This window comes from Cladophialophora psammophila, assembly GCF_000585535.1.
Source record: "Cladophialophora psammophila CBS 110553 chromosome Unknown aczJe-supercont1.14, whole genome shotgun sequence".
Classification (NCBI taxonomy): domain Eukaryota; kingdom Fungi; phylum Ascomycota; class Eurotiomycetes; order Chaetothyriales; family Herpotrichiellaceae; genus Cladophialophora; species Cladophialophora psammophila.
The window spans coordinates 693,947-710,862 of record NW_006912935.1 but is presented as its reverse complement, the minus strand read 5'-3'; the positions used below and the strand labels follow the sequence as shown (position 1 = coordinate 710,862).

General features: G+C 52.1%; 8 protein-coding genes across 8 annotated transcripts; 4 read left to right on the top strand and 4 right to left on the bottom strand.

Annotated features, from left to right (window-relative positions):
- Positions 1–343: 343 nt before the first annotated feature.
- On the top strand, positions 344–2,878 carry A1O5_08811 (uncharacterized protein; the record flags this gene model as incomplete). Its single annotated transcript, XM_007749392.1, has 1 exon — positions 344–2,878. The coding sequence occupies one exon, from the start codon at positions 344–346 to the stop codon at positions 2,876–2,878; it is 2,535 nt and encodes an 844-aa protein (XP_007747582.1).
- Positions 2,879–3,680: 802 nt separating this feature from the next.
- Positions 3,681–4,773, bottom strand: A1O5_08810 (glucan 1,3-beta-glucosidase; the record flags this gene model as incomplete). Its single annotated transcript, XM_007749391.1, has 4 exons — positions 3,681–3,928; positions 3,985–4,124; positions 4,178–4,435; positions 4,493–4,773. 4 exons carry the CDS (start codon positions 4,771–4,773, stop codon positions 3,681–3,683), a joined length of 927 nt encoding a protein of 308 aa, XP_007747581.1.
- A 478-nt stretch (positions 4,774–5,251) lies between these two features.
- Positions 5,252–7,198, bottom strand: A1O5_08809 (uncharacterized protein; the record flags this gene model as incomplete). Its single annotated transcript, XM_007749390.1, has 1 exon — positions 5,252–7,198. One exon carries the CDS (start codon positions 7,196–7,198, stop codon positions 5,252–5,254), a length of 1,947 nt encoding a protein of 648 aa, XP_007747580.1.
- Positions 7,199–8,309: 1,111 nt separating this feature from the next.
- Positions 8,310–9,515, top strand: A1O5_08808 (acid phosphatase; the record flags this gene model as incomplete). Its single annotated transcript, XM_007749389.1, has 1 exon — positions 8,310–9,515. The coding sequence occupies one exon, from the start codon at positions 8,310–8,312 to the stop codon at positions 9,513–9,515; it is 1,206 nt and encodes a 401-aa protein (XP_007747579.1).
- Positions 9,516–10,120: 605 nt separating this feature from the next.
- A1O5_08807 (uncharacterized protein) lies at positions 10,121–11,044 on the bottom strand (the record flags this gene model as incomplete). Its single annotated transcript, XM_007749388.1, has 1 exon — positions 10,121–11,044. One exon carries the CDS (start codon positions 11,042–11,044, stop codon positions 10,121–10,123), a length of 924 nt encoding a protein of 307 aa, XP_007747578.1.
- Positions 11,045–12,216: 1,172 nt separating this feature from the next.
- Positions 12,217–13,801, top strand: A1O5_08806 (uncharacterized protein; the record flags this gene model as incomplete). The annotated part of the gene is made up of 2 exons (XM_007749387.1): positions 12,217–13,157; positions 13,345–13,801. 2 exons carry the CDS (start codon positions 12,217–12,219, stop codon positions 13,799–13,801), a joined length of 1,398 nt encoding a protein of 465 aa, XP_007747577.1.
- A 471-nt stretch (positions 13,802–14,272) lies between these two features.
- A1O5_08805 (uncharacterized protein) lies at positions 14,273–15,076 on the bottom strand (the record flags this gene model as incomplete). Its single annotated transcript, XM_007749386.1, has 2 exons — positions 14,273–14,698; positions 14,774–15,076. 2 exons carry the CDS (start codon positions 15,074–15,076, stop codon positions 14,273–14,275), a joined length of 729 nt encoding a protein of 242 aa, XP_007747576.1.
- Positions 15,077–15,890: 814 nt separating this feature from the next.
- Positions 15,891–16,308, top strand: A1O5_08804 (uncharacterized protein; the record flags this gene model as incomplete). Its single annotated transcript, XM_007749385.1, has 2 exons — positions 15,891–15,946; positions 16,005–16,308. 2 exons carry the CDS (start codon positions 15,891–15,893, stop codon positions 16,306–16,308), a joined length of 360 nt encoding a protein of 119 aa, XP_007747575.1.
- Positions 16,309–16,916: the final 608 nt, after the last annotated feature.

Below are 16,916 nucleotides of genomic sequence, written 5' to 3'. Positions count from 1 at the left end.
TTTATCTACCGTTCTCCTTGTATGCCTGTGTACTTTATTGACGAGCCTAGACAATACTGTGAGAGTCTGCAACTGGAATCTTTGAGAGCGCGACACTTGTACGATTAGAACTCACGCCGAGAACTCAATTTGCATCCTCCAGATCAATCTTGGATCTTTCTGCCACGCGCGCCACACCGATTTTGCGCCTGTACGCTCTCTCTTCCAGAGCGTTTTCTTCCCGTCTTGCGACAGAGTCTGTCCAAGTCAACGATGCGCCGAGGCTGCGGCCCGCAGCAACGAGTTCGCGACAACAATGGGATGGCCACGCAGTTCGTCGTTGGGAATAGACAACGCAACCTCGATGGCACGAATACGGAGTCGGGGAGAAGCAGATCTCGAGAAGGAAGGTTTTCTAAATCGTCACCCACACAGCAGCGAAGACGATAGTAACGACACCTTCGACGAGGAAGAAGGAAACCCTTCGATCGCGTCCTCCCGAGCCACCTCTGCCTCCTACAAGCCCATGCTCATCAACAAAGCCTACAGCTCTAAACGTTCCTCTTCACCCTCCTACCTTGGCAGGATGCCTCGGTCCATTATGCGATATCTCTGCCTAGGGGTCGCTGTCGCCCTCCTCATCTTCATCTTTTCGCTGGTGCGAATGAGTTACGTCGCAGAACAGGAGGTGCAAGAAGCCATTGAACAAGAACAGGTGAAGCCTAAACCTCCCCCATGGGAAGGTTTTCCGTTTCTGCAAAGGTATTATGGCGGAATACGATCGATGGTGCCCGTCGTGGATAACGTGCCCGAGTACCCAAGGAAGGAGGACGAGGTGGAATGGGAGAAACTGAATATTACTGAAGAAGCTGCCGAAAACTTAACGCCAGACGAGGCGCAAACGCCAGACGAGGCGCAAACGCCAGACGAGGCGCAAACGCCAGACGAAGCCCGCCCTGCTAGAAAGGAAAGGAGAAAGAGAGCGATCCAGTCTAGCAAGAGATTCGAACCATATCCCAGCTACACTTCGCCAGAATACGTTGCCAAATACGGTCAAAAGGTGGACTGTTACCTGGATGCCGAGAATACCATCTCAATCCCACAGGTGCGGATATACGAGGGCATTCCATGGGGGTTTCCGGACATGGTCATGGGTTCTGCGAAGCTCCTGGGTCTCAGGGACGACATCTGCTATGACCGATTTGGGCGCCTGGGACCCTATGGCCTTGGGTACAGCATCAACCGAGGTGGAAGTGGTGCTCAGCAGGAAGGCGAAAGAGAAGGAGCTGATTTGGTGTGGCAGGAAGCGCCCGAAGTGGATTGGAGAAAAGTCCATTGGGTTGATGCTCAGCAAAGATGCGTGTTGGCAAATAATCACCGTTTCAAGGAACTGCCCGAGAAACCAAGAATCGACACGTTCCGAGCGATGCCAATCGGCACCGTCTACAACAAGAGAGACGATACTGTTGATTTTGAGGCCATGCCAACAACGACACCCGAGAGCCCCAAGAGGCCCAAGACCGGCTCAGAAAGACTTCCTCGGACGGCAGTTGTGATCCGCACTTGGTGGGATTACCCATACACGCCCGAAGACAAGATCTACCTTCGTTCCCTCATTTCAGAATTGACCATGTTGAGCGGTGGCGAGTATGTGGTGCATTTCCTGGTCCAAGTCAAATCCAACGACGTGCCCATATTTTCCGACGATGAAACCTACGAGCGTGTTCTTCGAGACTCATTACCCGAAGAATTCCGAGGCATGGGCACCCTCTGGACCGAAAAGCAGATGGAGCTCATGTACGGTGGTCTGGAAGAGACAAACATGCGCGAATTGCCTGTTCACGGAGTGTATCGCAGTACCTTTATGCCCATGCAATACTTCGCCTATCAGCATCCCGAGTACGATTTCTTCTGGAACTGGGAGATGGACATTCGAACCACACACCACTGGTACCATTTCTTCGACAGCGTCACGAAATGGGCCAAGCAACAACCACGCAAACTCCTCTGGGAGAGAAACAGCCGGTTTTATGTCCCATCCGAACACGGCGAATGGGAAGACTTTAGCCAAATGGTTCGCATCCAAACGGAACACGGCACAAACAGCATCGCCAATTTATGGAGCAGTCTGAACCGCGCAAACAAGGATCCCAACGACCCGAGCTCCAAGACTACCCCTCTGGGAGCGATGAAACAGCAAGGTGACAAACCAATCTGGGGCCCTGAACGACCCCTTGATGACGACGTCGCCATGGATACGGACCCGACTCCGCCCACCTCGTTTGAAAAGGACAAGTACACATGGGGTGTCGGCGAAGAAGCAGACCTGATTGTGTTCAACCCGCTGTTCGACCCCGATGGCACGACCTGGCTTCTGACGGATGACACCACGGGGTACAACATCACGCGTGGCCGTCCACCACGCCGGACCGCCATAATCACGGCGTCCCGTCTTTCTCGCAAATTACTGTTAACTATGCACAAGGAAACTGCCCTGAAGAAACACAGCATGTTCTCCGAGATGTGGCCCGCCTCCTGCGCGCTGCAACACGGCCTAAAAGCCGTTTACGTGCCTCACCCAGAATACGTCGACCGCAAATGGCCCACCAACTATCTCGCCTCAGTCTTCAATGCAGGCCGCAATGGCGCCACTGGCGGCGCCCGCACCTCCGTCTTTGGCGAGCGCGAGCATAACTTCCGAGGTACCACCTGGTATTACAATGCCGGGTTCCCCGAGGTTCTCTGGCATCGATGGTTGGGAATGAAGTTCAACAATGACGGCGGGGAACAGTGGGAGGTAGCAGGAGAAGGTAGGATGTGCCTGCCCGGCGTGCTGTTGCATCCAATCAAGAGAGTCGAGTTGGTGCAGGAAGGGAGGAGGGCGGATCAAGCTGGATGATGACAGTAAGGATGATTGCCATCCGAGCGAGCTGAGGCAATCAATAGCAATGAGGTGGACTATGGAATCTTTCACGGAAAATAGGTCGTAGGGACGGGGAGTCTTGGACATTAGCGACTCGGAGGAGCAATATACGCGCAACGTTTGCTGAGCCGGTGGTGTTAGAGCTACATATGTCCTACCTAGGTAGGTAGATGTGTATGTACGTACCAAGGTCTGCATCTACAATGTCGATACAACGCAACAACAACAACAACAACATCTTCACCAACACCAATATCAGTTTCGCGATAGTCCACTAGATCCAGCAGATCCAACAGAGCCTCGTATGGCGTAGCATAGCCGAGCCAGTACGTGTCACCAGTACGTGTCACCAGTGAGTGAGAAACTCTCGCCAACCTGATAAATAGCTGCAAGTAAAGTACGGAGGTAAGTGAGCACTCGGTACATAATTTGGACATGAGTGTACGCAGGAAGTCCATCATCTCCGCAAGACCAAATTGAATGGATGCGATGTGATGATGGGAACATTGCCAATTTTATCAAGCTAGCTAGCTTGTTTTTGCTCTTTATTCTCGATGTCAACCTTTTTGTTTGCACACAGATGGACACACGCACGCACAGCAGATTTCTCCTTGCAAGCAAGCACAAAGGTTCTTTTCGTTCTGGCTCAGATTACCCAAATCCAAAATATTTACACCCCTTCCCTAAACGCCATATGAGTCGGTCACCCGAAGGTATATGCAAGACAGTTGGTGGTAGCAGGGGATGTCAAGGGTGTGGCGACATTTTAGATGCCACTTTAGCAATGCATGTCGAACTTGGGCTGTCGGTCAGAAGTGAAAGATCCCCAGTGCTGCTCGCTCGCGGATTGACCGTTGTCACCAATGGCGTTCGCCTTGTTAGGCTCGTCAAAGGCCTCAAACCAGAACAGGTCAATGCCCCAGTCCAAAATGCCGCAGACGGCGGACTGCCAGTATGTCTTCATGTTGTTGTCGCCCGCCTTTGCAGCGCCAGCGTCCGAGCCACCGGTGCCTGGCCAACCCGTTTCTGGGAGAGTCGTTAGAGCTGGTTCGCAATGAAATGGCTTCAGGGCTTGTTCTTACCGCCGTTCATGAAATGGATCTTGTCCAGGCTGCCGCTGACTTCTTGAACGTGACCGAGGGCTTGCGCCATGTCATCGAAGTAGGTCTTTGTGGCATTGGAGATATCTTGGTATTGCCAGTAAGCAAAGCCATTGGCGAGGCTGTCCTTGGTCAGCACTGCCCCAAATAACGCACAGCTTTTGGTAGCTCTTACACTAGTTGAATGCCGCTCTGGATGATGGAATCCATGGTGCCATTGTTCCAACAATTCCAGCTGTCTGCAGTCCCAAGCTGCGTGTTGGGATAGGACTTTTGCATGTCTGCAATCCAACCTAGAAGCTCGCCGGCGTTGTAGGTGCCTCGGTACATGCCCTCTGAACCGATTGTGATGCCGTACAGTGTATCACCGTAAGATGTAGGGTCTGCTTCGTCAACCGCCGCCTTCTCCTTGTCGTAGGCACCACCATCAGGCCTAGCATATGTCCATTAGCCCAAGTTCAATAAGCCTGCGCCCTGGTGGATCACTCACCACATGCCCAACAACACCTTGATACCTGCAGACTTGGCAGCCGGGAGAACTTCTGAGGGAGTGTGGCAAGGATTGCCATACTGGTCGGAGGAAGAGTAGGTTCGAACTAGCTGAGCATCGGTATTGCTCAGGATAGCCTTGAAGTCGGCTTCGAAGTCGGATTGGGTCTTGCAGGTGCCATCGGGGTTGGTATTTCCCACGGCGAAGCCAAGTGTACCAGCTGCGGACACTGCCAGCGGTGCCGTAGCCAGAGCAGTGGAAAGAACGTCGCGGAGTTGCATGCTGGAGTTGTTGTTCAAGTCAGATCTTCACAAGGGATGGAAGGGGTTTCGAATTGTAAATCTCGTGCAGCAAAGAGTAAGGTTTGAGAAAAGAACGAACAGAAGAACTCTCGCGAGAAGTGAGTAGAATGACCAAAGAGAGTGACTGAAAAAAAGGTAGTGTTGCAAGACAAAGAGTGCGAATGGCTAATAGGAAGAAAATGGTCGACAACTGAAAGACAAACACGGTCTTTTCTCCAGAGGTTTGGAGGTTCATCCCTTGGATTGACGCGCCTGAACCACTGTCCCTGGACTATTCCCTTCCGGGAGCCATGCATTGCCGCCTTAATCTAACTGCGTCTCGTTGCGCTTGGCGCCAACTTGGCGCCAAGATTAATCAGGCTTTGGGGCGGAAAGGAAACCTGTTAAATATTATATCGCGTCTGATAGTCTTACATATCTGTTACACAGGTCTAGTAACGAATCAGATGCTAGTTCATCATGCCAAGCACAGCTCCAGTACATCCGAAGGAATAGTCCACGTCCTCATAATATCGTTCCGTGCCTGGAACTGCATGAGGAGGCCTGCCTCCATGTGCCAACTGATATGGCAATGCAGAGCCCACAATCCCGGGTTGTCTGCCTTAAAACGAAGGAGTGCCCAACCGTACGCATCAATCATGAGTGTGTCCCGTCGCATGACATTGGAAAGTGTCTTGTTCAATCCGCCGTAGGTCGACCAGTCGAAGTACTGATCGGGAGACGAGGCAAGAACCCAGAAAGTGTGACCGTGCAAATGGAACGGGTGTGCTCCTTCATCGTAGTTGGTGATCAAAAGATCCACGACGGCGTAGTCGGGGATGTCAATGATATACTGGTTGGCACTGAAGGCCGAGCTTACTCCAGAAGAGGTAAACGAGGTGTTGGCCGCCTGGAGTCCTGCTACAGCTTGATTCAATGTGGGCACATCGGCCATGACCCAGGAGGTTCCATTGATATAGGCGCGATCTAGAGCATAGTCTCCAATCTGGAAGTTAGCCGCTATAGCATACATTGTCGTGGCTGGTGGTGCTTCTGATTCGAAGAATGGTGTCAACAACGACGAGTTCAGGCCAACACATTGAACATCCATTGCATCCTTCCAGTCCGTCGAGTTCGTTGGTTCATCTGTGTTATTGGCATACGTTATCAGAGCCCTCACATTAGGGTCAAGGACTGGGTTGGGACCTCCAAAGCAAAATGTATTCATCTGTGCTCGCATCCAGTAGTTTGATCCTGCCGATTGATTGGCGTTGACGACGATCGAATATCTCTGCGCCACAGCAATATCAAGTCGGTGGACAGGGAGGGGTTCCGTCGCAGTCCCATCCGCTTCGATGACGAAAAGAGGGTGATTGTCGATGGAGAATTCAAATGTGGCGAATGCGCCCGTGTTGATCAAGCGATACCGATAACGCTTGCCGTGCTGGACTGTAAACACTGCACGGGTCGAATTTTGCTCGCAGACATAGCCACTGTCAGAATCGACCGCTGAACAGTTGAAATAGTTGGTTCCCTGGATCACGCCATTGTCGGGTACAGGTTCGCTGTTTTCACTTCCACTGGCGAGATAGTCGGGGAGAAGGGCCTGACTATAGTCGTGGTACCAATCTTGTATGAGCACAACTTGGTCCACATCATAGTACTTCTGCATTTTAAGTTCATCCGGCGAATGAATAATCAGCGGTCCGACTGGGCCATCTCCGTTTGTGGTCGAATAGTGGGTGTGATACCAATAAGTTCCGAATTGGTTTTCCACGGTGAAGTTGTAAGTGAAACTTGCACCCGGAGGAATTGGGCATTGAGTTATCCCGGAAGTCCCATCCATCCAATTTGTGCCATTCTGATAAAGACCGTGCCAGTGAAAGGCAGTCCCGTTCGGTAGGTTGTTTTGGACATGAATTAGGAGGCGGTCACCCATATTAGCACGGATCAGCGGACCCGGGAAACGACCATTGATGGCGACGACCGGGCGAAAGACACCATCCGGTGACAGCTCAATTTCGCTGACGGTGAAGTTATATTCTCGTGTGGTCGGCAGTGCATTGAAGTCCCAGCTTGCTATGTCGAGGGTGTAGTCTTCCACATTTGATCTCCACGGAGGAACTACCATCGATGCTTGCGAATCCTCGCTGGGCGACGAACTGTTTGACGGCGAAGGAGACCCGGCGGTGCTGTTCGGTTGTCCTTTGTTGGAGTGTTTTAGTCCCAAACCAAGACCCAGCCCTAGCGCCAGTCCCAGGACAACTACCACAACAACCACGAAGAGTGCGAGATACGTTGTTCTCCGCGAGGCTCTCGAATGAACTCCTCCATCTTTCGCACCTAGTGCAGCTCCAGCACCCAAAGTGGGAGCGAACTTCTGCTCCTCAGCAGCCTTTGGCTCTGCAGACGTATTTTGGGCCATTTTCTTGACAGTGCGTTCAAAGTCGATGGCACGCAGTCGACAACAGGGGGGTGTCGAATGACCCGTGCAGATAAACACGAAGAAATCTAATCTCACCAGCGGGGCGTATGTTCAAGTTTGCCACAGACACTTCCCTCGCTGATTGCCGCCGTGGCGGAGGGAGAGAGTCCACGAATGATTCGCATCGCCGTCACCGGGCAGCTCGCCGGTCTAGCCGTTTGAACCGCTTGCAAATCCTTTGCCATTCCAACTGCCCAGGTTGGTGTGGGCGCACGTTGCAGCTCGGATGGCCACCAACGCAAATGGCAAGGCTGATTTTGGGTCGGGCTCGGGTAAGAATGACATAGATACTTACCTTTGGCGCTGCTCGCCGTTGCCCTGGCGAGCGAGACTGAGAGGCGGCCATACTCCGAAAGCCTCTGAAGGCGAGCCTTTCCGCGTGCTCCATCCTATGAGAGTGAACACGTTTCCAAGCAGCCTGTCCCTGCGCGAAGCTTGCTAAAGATGCATGAGGTTGGAATCGAGAAGTGCAGTTGGAAGAAAGAAACTAAAGCCAAGCCGCACGTGCTCCAACCTCACAATTGGTTGGCCCGATGCCTTGGCGTCCGCTGCTTAGCCTCACTAGCCTTGTTGGCAGCGTCGTATGGGACCCCCACCTAGGCCCCACTGGATCCGCCCTGGATCCACCAAGCCCCCATCGCTGTCTCCACTCTGCGCTCAAGCTTCAACAAGCAAGACAAGGCATTCTAGAGATCGTACCGCTAAAAGCTTCTTCTGCAGCTTTGTTTGGTGGGTTCTCTGCCCCTCACAACACGCTTTGCAGCTACTCTAGCGACCAGGAAAGGTGACACTGAGATGTGCGATTGCCCAAAGCCTGCTCGAAAGATTCGCCGCGAGGGAGCGCATGCTCACAGCTGTGGACCAGCGGCAACGAGAGCTCCCAGGACCCTGGGAACGTGGCCTGGCATGACATCGAAGCTCTGGGTTCTTCTACGTACCTCCACTGGCAAACCATATAAGGGCTCATCGCTCTTGAGACTGTCTCCCTGGTTCTGCCAGATCCTGCATAACACGAGCTGTATTGGTAACATCCTCGAGAAGCTCTTTCATCATGATGAACTCTATCGCTTTGCTCGTTGCTGCGGGCTCTCTAGCAGCTGCCTCTCCTTACGCATCCCGTCCTCCCGTCCCTACCATTGAACCTACGCTCACCCAAATAGAGCAGACCGCTGCCACCGCACTCAGCCTGTCACCCGTGAGCAATGTCAAGGGAGTTGCGTTCAACCGTTTCTACCAGATCTGGCTGGAGAACACCGACTACTCTGCCGCCGCCGGCGACCCGAACCAGCAGTTCCTTGCCTCGCAAGGTATCACGTTGACCAACTACTTCGCCGCGACCCACCCCTCTGAGCCCAACTACTGTGCTGCAGCCGGCGGTGACACTTTTGGCATGGACAACGATGACTTCAATCAGATCCCCGCAGACGTTGCCACCGTCGTCGACCTTCTTGACACCAAGGGAATCAGCTGGGCTGAGTATCAGGAAGACATCCCTTTCCCTGGCTTCCAAGGCTTCAACTACTCCAACCAGGTTACCTTTGCCAACGACTACGTGCGCAAGCACAATCCTTTGATGCTGTACAGGTCGGTCACGAACAATGCCACCCGACGCGCGATGATCAAGGGCTTCAATGGCTTTGACAGCGATCTCGCGAACCACACTTTGCCTCAATGGGCATTCATCACTCCCAACATGACGAACGATGCACATGACACCAACGTCACCTTCTCTTCTCAATGGCTGCGGAAGTTCATGACTCCGCTCTTGGCCAACGAGTACTTCATGAACGACACGCTTGTTCTTGTGACCTTCGATGAGAACGAATCATATGGAATCCAGAACAAAGTCTTCTCTATCCTTCTGGGTGGCGCCATTCCTGCACACTTGAAGGGCACAAAGGACAACACATTTTATAATCACTACTCGACGATTGCCAGTGTCTCGCAGAACTGGGGTCTTCCATCCCTCGGACGCTGGGACTGCCACGCTAACATCTTCGAGCTTGTGGCAAACAAGACCGGATACAAGAACGCTAAGATCAACACTAAGGGACTCTTCTTCAATTCGTCGTACCCTGGCCCCCTCTCTGACGACGAGTATGTCTCTGCCTGGCCAATCCCAACCAACGCCTCGACCTGTGCCCATGGCAAAGGTGTCTTGAAGTCTGTGGTCAACACCTACAAGGGAAAGGCCGCTACCTTGAACTACACGAACCCATATCCTTATGACGCCCTGACTGGCAACAACGTGCCATAAGAGCTCCAGGGCAATGTCCGGCGTAAGAAAGCGTGCTATGTGATTGGCCGTGTACTACGAATGAACCAGAGATAGCTAGTTAATAAGCAAAATAGTCCAAATGAGATACTACAAATATATTCCTCTGCCTGATTCGTCGCCAGATCGCCGACTTAAGTGATTACCCTGGAAGATTCCTGCTTGCAATTTTTACGTCACGTCAAGACCAAACAGCGTAGACCTGATTTCTCGCCCGGGAAGCCGTGTGCTGCAATGTAATTTCTTCCAAAAACCCGGCCCGGTACCTCGTGATGACCGCGAGAAGCGAAGGAGCCACAGACGGTATTCGGCATCAATTAGCATGCTAGACGTTTGTAAATAGCTCATGATTATTTGGCCGAGCGGCAAGGGGTGAGGCCCCGGAGGAGGAACCATGGTACCCACCGTGATCGCCTAAGCATCCCCGAACCTGAATCCTGGCGGCTTGTGTTCGGTGAGTGCCGTACCTTGACCCTACGATTGGCTACGTCCAAACGAGGTACCCAAAGCAGCAACTCCTTCCATAGACCAATGACAACGGCAGAGATAACAAACCATCCTTCTGGAATCCTTCCACGACGACTAGTCTATTGCAGAGAATTGAACAGCCTAACAACGCCCATGGCACAACCTGCTGCTGCGCCTCCAATTATCACCATCTGCCCCGCACCCGCAAGATTGCACTTCATGCTTCCCCAACCTCGCCAGCCCTCGACAAACCCAGTCTTGACGTATCCAAAAACAAAGAGTGCAACAACCATCACGCTAATGCTCCATATCAGCCCTTCCGTGACGTGACTCGCGAAGAAATATGGGAGTAGTGGTACGAAGCCACCAATGAAATATCCCAACGCGATTGTAATGGCACAGACTACCGCCCGACTGGGCGCGGGTTCAGGCGTGTTGTGCTGGAAGTGCATGAGGAAGTCCACAACTGCTTCTGGACTGTTGGAGGTAATGAGTTGATGAGTAAAGTCCTTGAGGAGGGAGGGTGAGAGATGGTAGGGTGCGAATATGGATGTGATCTCCGAGGACAGATTGCCGCTTGATTCCAGAACTTGTGACCGTGTCGAGCGGTATGTGGCATTGTATGCTGCTTCTTCACTTTTTGCACCTAAGTAGCCACCCAAGCCCATTGAGATTGCTCCTGCGATGAGCTCAGCGAGACCACCAAAAACAACAACTTTTGTATCGCCTAGAGCAGAGAGACCGGCGGTGAGAGCGAAGGGCACTGTCAAGCCGTCTGAAAGACCGATGATGGCATCAGATACTATTCTTGCATTGACGGGGCTGCGTTCTCTTTCTGAAGTTGGTTGAGGTCCTTCACAGACAGTCTCTGCGGAGGTCTGACTGCTGGTTTCGATCGCATCGTCTCCTTTGGTGTGGCAGGATGCTTGTCCCAACATGGCGTCTTTCTCTGTGTCAGCGGGTACTGTTGTATACGAGCGCTTCATCAGAGCTCTGAGCATGGAAGCCATTGCATTGGTATCTTCGAAGCTTTCGATTGACATCTTGTAACGAAAAGGCTTTATGAGGATAGATCCTTGGTGGACAACCTTTTCTGCTGTCAAGCTAGAGAACTAAGGTCCTCGGCAGCTCTAGAGATCGAGAGGAGAGAAAAAAACAGAGCTCGAGGAGGGACTTGTGCAATGGGGGGAGGCTGGGCGTATCCAGGCTATAGAGATCCCTCAGCATCCGCAAGCCTCACCGGCTTTACCTTGCCCAGTAATGGGGTGTTGTACGAATGTAACACAATCAAGAGTTGAAGCCGTGAGGCAGCAAGCTTGCGTTCATCTCCTACCTTCCTGATGGAGATTCACGTCAAGTACTTGACATGGGATCGATGACAAAAACTTTGCCTAGTGGGAGAACAACGGAATAACTGTCAATTGAACGCCTGTCGACGGGCAACGTGCCCAGCTTCGACAGAACAAAATTCCATGGCCTATGGCTTTTAGCGTGGCGGAAGGAAGAAACTGGAAGCAGCTCAGGAACTTAACTTCCATGCAGAATGACGATTGTGTTGCCTGGCCACCTGAGCTTCATGGACAACGTGCCTTGTCAGCTGCAAAGAAGCGAAGATGATTGGCGATTGAAACAAGAGTCGGGACAAGCATGGGCCAAGCTCCCCAAGCTCCCTTTCCCACCAGAGCATTAGCACTATACTAATACAGTAGTAAGTGGGTCACAAACCTAATGCACGCTCCGCCCAGCTGGGCTTGAGGTGCTCCAGGCGCCCCACGACCCCCACTTCACGAGGCTATCAGGCTTTCTGTCCATTCTCAATGGCAGCTCTCTTTTGTATTCCAACATCCGGGCAATCAATGCAGCACCTTGTCCAAGCTCGCTACCCACTTGCTACCTTTGCACGCCCTCAAACTCGGACACGTTGTTTTCCCATTCTCAGAAGGTGACATGCCGGTCGTCGAGCGCTGTCCGAATGCCAAAGGAACGTGTCGACGAGGATACACAGCATTGGCTGTTTGATCTTTGCACGGTACCTGGGATGAGAGGTTATAGCATCACGTTGACCACCAGCGGTAAAGACCGTCCGGGAGAACGCCGCTGAGGGAAAATTTGTCTCTTCAATGCATGAGATAGAAGGCATAAAACTGAGTGCCCTGCCTCCTCCTTTGGAAAGCTGCCAAGCGCAAAACCCACGCAAAGTAGCCTGTTGTTCAGAATGCTGTCCCCTCTGTCTTTCCTGGGTGCTTCCGCGCTCATCAGCTCTGCTGTTGCTGTCCCAGTCAACCGACGGGCAGCAACATGGCAAAATCTAAGCTCCAAAATCACCCATGTTGTATACCTCATGATGGAGAACCACTCCTTCGACAACATAGCTGGATACTGGGACTTTAATGATATTGACAACTTGCGCAACATCACTTTCTGCAACGAGTTCACCAACCCAAACTGGACGGTCTGGAACGAGCCTTTGCTGATCTGCGCCGGCAAATACGAGGCTGAAGTGCCCCTCAAAGACCCGGACCATAACTTTGCGGGCACCAGCTACGAGATCTATCGCAAATGGCAACCAACAGCTGACGATGTCCCTGACATGTCAGGCTTCATCGAGAGACAGTCCGAAAGGTACAACGCCACTCCAGGAGACTCCTCTTTTGTCATCAAGGCTTACGACCCCAAAATGGCGACCACGCTCTCCACATTGGCCCAAAACTATGCTTTCTGGGACACTTACCACGCAGAGCACCCTGGACCTACCAACCCAAACAGACAGTTCGCAACCTCAGGTTCGACATGCGGCTATGTCGACAACACCAACCAATCCGCTGGCTGGTTCATGAACACCACGGGCACGAGCTGTGCAGTCTCCATCTTTGAGGCCTTGTCCAACAAGAACATCAGCTGGAAAAACTACTACGAAACCGACATCATCGATGCGTACATGTATAAGTGGGTCCAGGACAACGCCATGGACAGACTCGTGCATGCGGACCAATTTTACAAGGACCTCGCCAACAACGAGCTGCCGCAATTCTCGTACATCAACCCCGAATGCTGCACCATCGACTCCATGCACCCTACCAGCAACATGGCCGCTGGAGAAATGATGATCAAGCATCTCTACGATGCTCTCCGTAACTCTTCCTATTGGGACAATCTGTGCGTCTTCTCTCCTCGCTTTTTTCCCCGCAGACTGTCTTGGCTAACAGATCTTCACTCTAAAAGGCTCCTTATCATGTAAGTCTCCACACAAAAGCCACCGTATGAATTGTTTCTCGCGGTCTCGCTCTTACTTGAAGCCACATCTTTCCCGACATATCGCTCTTCGATGCTAACTCCGGGGTAGCAACTTCGACGAGCACGGAGGTTTCGCCGACCACGTCCCTCCTCCGGTGGGTATCCCTGCGCCTGAAGACGGCATCACCTTCTCTGGCATGTCCGACGGCCACAACGTCACCTACGACTACACACGGCTGGGCGTCCGAGTGCCCGCGTTCGCCATCTCCCCCTGGATCTCGCCCAACACGCTCATCCACAACCAGGGGACCATGTACGCCGAGAACTCGGCCTACACGCACACGTCGTTCCTGCACTTCTTGCAGGAACTGTGGGGCCTTGAGGGTTTGAACAACCGTGTCCAGTGGGCCAAGACGTTCGAGTACATCTTCGCCGACACCCCGCAAGAGGGCGGCGGCCTGATGAGCCTGCCCAGCCCCGTCTGGCACGCTGGATTCGGTCAGCCGGAGCCAGATGCCTTCTATCTGCTGAACCAGGATGAGGGCTATTACGCCAGCTTAGCTTGATGAGATAATGAAATTAATATAGTCAGCCCTTACGGCATGCAGATTTCAAACTTACATAGTTAACTCGGAAAATAAAATCTAGATTCGAACTTTCAAATCTCGCTGTGTCAGAATCGGCAGAACAACGCCTAACAGCACTTCAGTGAACGCCAGCTCCTATGTAGAGCTCGCTGAATTCGAGAGAGTCGATAAAGCCAACATGCTAAGCGTTAAGGCAAGCTGTGATATCAGTAAAATGCACACTGATTCATAGTGTCACATTTCCAATGCTTCTGGTCGTCGCCGCTGTCAGATAACGCAGCTCCTTGTTCAAACCGGCTGACGTAAACAGGGATTATGGTATCGCGGCTTCAGCACTCCTCCCCGTGCAGGGCCTAGAGTTAGAACAATCTAGTTCCAAGATCTTTGTTCCCCGCAAGAGCGAAAGCAGAGACCGAAAACACCCCCATGTCCTTACAGGCACTGTTCCAATCAAGCATTGACCCGTTGCCAAACATCCGAGCCGCCGAGCAATGCACTAACCGTGCCTGCAACGCCAACTGTGACGGGATCGAGTTGGAGCAAGCCCACCGCTGCACCTGGTATCAGCAAATCACAGCTGTCAATTGCCAGTTGCCTGTAGACAGCGCGGCGTTTTGCGGATTTAGCATGTCCTGCTTTCGACTGTGGCGGCTCATTGGCCACGCCCTTGTCACCAGTCTTTTCGATGATGGTTGAGGTAGCCTCCTTCTGGTAGGCTGGCTGGTCGCTTTGCGACGATGCGGAGTCGGAGTAAACAAATAAGAGTTCGTATAGATCCAAGGCAACAGAAACTGACAACGCATAGAACCAGAATTTCAACGATTCAGTTTGCATGGTCACCGCCCAAGGTCGCCAAGTCCCGAGAACTGCATCGACCTAGTTGATTAGATTAAACGCCTTTAGTCAGCCTTATATCAGAGGTAACTTGCGATACTGAGGCAGAGTACGCACAATTGTAAACATCTCCAAGAAAAGATACATGCCGAGCAAGGACCACTTTGAGACAATGAGGAGAAAATGGATGTTGTTTTGAGCGACTTGTGGCTGAGATTGTTTCGGTAGTTTCTGCTTCGCTGTCTTACTTGTTGTTAGAAAGGACTGGTACTGGTTGTGCGCCAGATTCCAGCAGTCGATCCATTTGAAGAGGCGAAGATACCGACGTGCTGGACATCCGAGGTCATCAGTCACCGATCTTCCGAGCACAATTTCAAGTTGCCGCCGGTCAGAGGAGGTATGCATGGTGTCGTCAACCATAGTGGAAGGTGCTCACCGAGCGCAAATTGATTCTTAGCGGTTAGCCACTGGGCAGCCTCGTTGGGTGACAGGTAACCGATAGTTGCGGCGATTTGCGAAGTCGACTGTAAGAACTTAAGGCTCTTCTCAACCCCAACTATTGTGTTCCAAAGAGTTGCATATCAGCACCAATGTCTCGTTGTACCGCTAGCGCCATCGAAAGCAAACGGAGTCGGCTTGCTTTGACGCCTTTCGACACTCGTTCGAGCAGGAGAACCAGGGGAATTGATTGCTTACGGGCGTCATTCGAGAATCTCGTTACAAACTCCAACATCTTCAAAGGATGATCGGGCGGGGAGAAGCTGACAGACTCGGGGAAGTGACAAAATGAGAGCACAAATATTGCAGTTTCATCCGAACTTGAAAAGAAACCTGCAATGTCTGCGCTCCATTGAAGGGGAGAGGTGGCTGATTCGGCGAAGCCCGCTAACTGGTTGGCTCCTTCGGCCTGGAGCACGCCATCACCACATACCGTGGTATCGATCCATCCAGGTAGCTGCGCATGGCTTTCAATCGGGTACGGGAGTAGCCATACATCAGTAAAAGGTTCTATGGTCTTCTGGAGCAGAGACATTTACCGAGTACAGTGACATCGAGGAGAAGACAGACAGAGAGAGGCTGGAAAAGTAAAAGCGGCGAGGGAAGAACCTATTTCGGCACTAGTTTGTTGTTTCTGGCCTCCGCAGTTTATCCGACAATTCGAACACAACTTCATTGCGTCTTCGCAGGGCCAGTGCACTCTTGCGAAACCTGTAACAACCAGGGCCAATCCAGCATGCCGCTAATTTCGCGACTTCTAGTCCTTGTTGGACTTTTGTCCCTGTTCCATGCGTATGCGTGCCGCAGAACCCGTTTGTTAAGATTTCGAGTACTGACGGACATAATGCAGGGCCTACTCCGCTCACGAATTCTCGACTCTCTCCACAAAACTCCATAAGAACGCCGCTCTTCCTCTCGACATCAAGCTCGAAACCCTGATCTCAGTATTCCTTGCATGTTTCGGTCTTATACTGGGCTCCGAGCCGTTGAAACCCGTCAGCTGGAGCGCATGGGCGGGGCAGATTGAGCGAGAAGGTGGAGGAGCGAATCCCTTTCGGGGGTTGGAGGAGAGGGTGGGCTTTATGGATATCAGGGCTCAGAGGAGAGCTTTTGCAGAGTGGGCGAAACAACAAGGCGGCGGGTCCAAAAGTTGAAATGGTCATGAGTGAAACGTCAATTAAGATCTTCCGCTTTGGGAGAGGGAAACCCAGGCATACGGGAGGGATTATCAAAATAGCGGAGACTGGATTACGCCGATTCTCGATCCTATACTTCTCAGTCATTAGAGGCCCCGAAACGATGGCCACTTCAACCAAGGCTATCTGCCGCGAGCAGATCAGTCCCTCACTCAGTGCGACTTTCCTCGACCAGTGCAGTGCTCACTCAGTTGCTGGATTCTTTGAATAGGTGGCAAACCACCGAAAAGCGGCTTCGGCGGGCAAATGTCCATCCGTTCCGTTATTCGTTAAGGAGGCTAGACGAAGAAGCAAACGGCCGTGAGTCTCATTTCCCCCGGGGTACCATCATCTCCGCAGTCGTGGAACGTGAAGTGGGCCTATGTACGGAGTACTTCAAAGATATCAGGTAACGATCGATGGATGTTCGAATTGTTCAAGTATTGGACATCCTCCACAATCGCAGTCGAGAAAGTGACAGGAGGTCTATATCGATCCGGAAGAGGACGCGCATATCACGACAACACCTAAGTAGAAATCAAGAAATAATCTCCAAATTTTAATTCAACTAATTTATTCGATTAGAA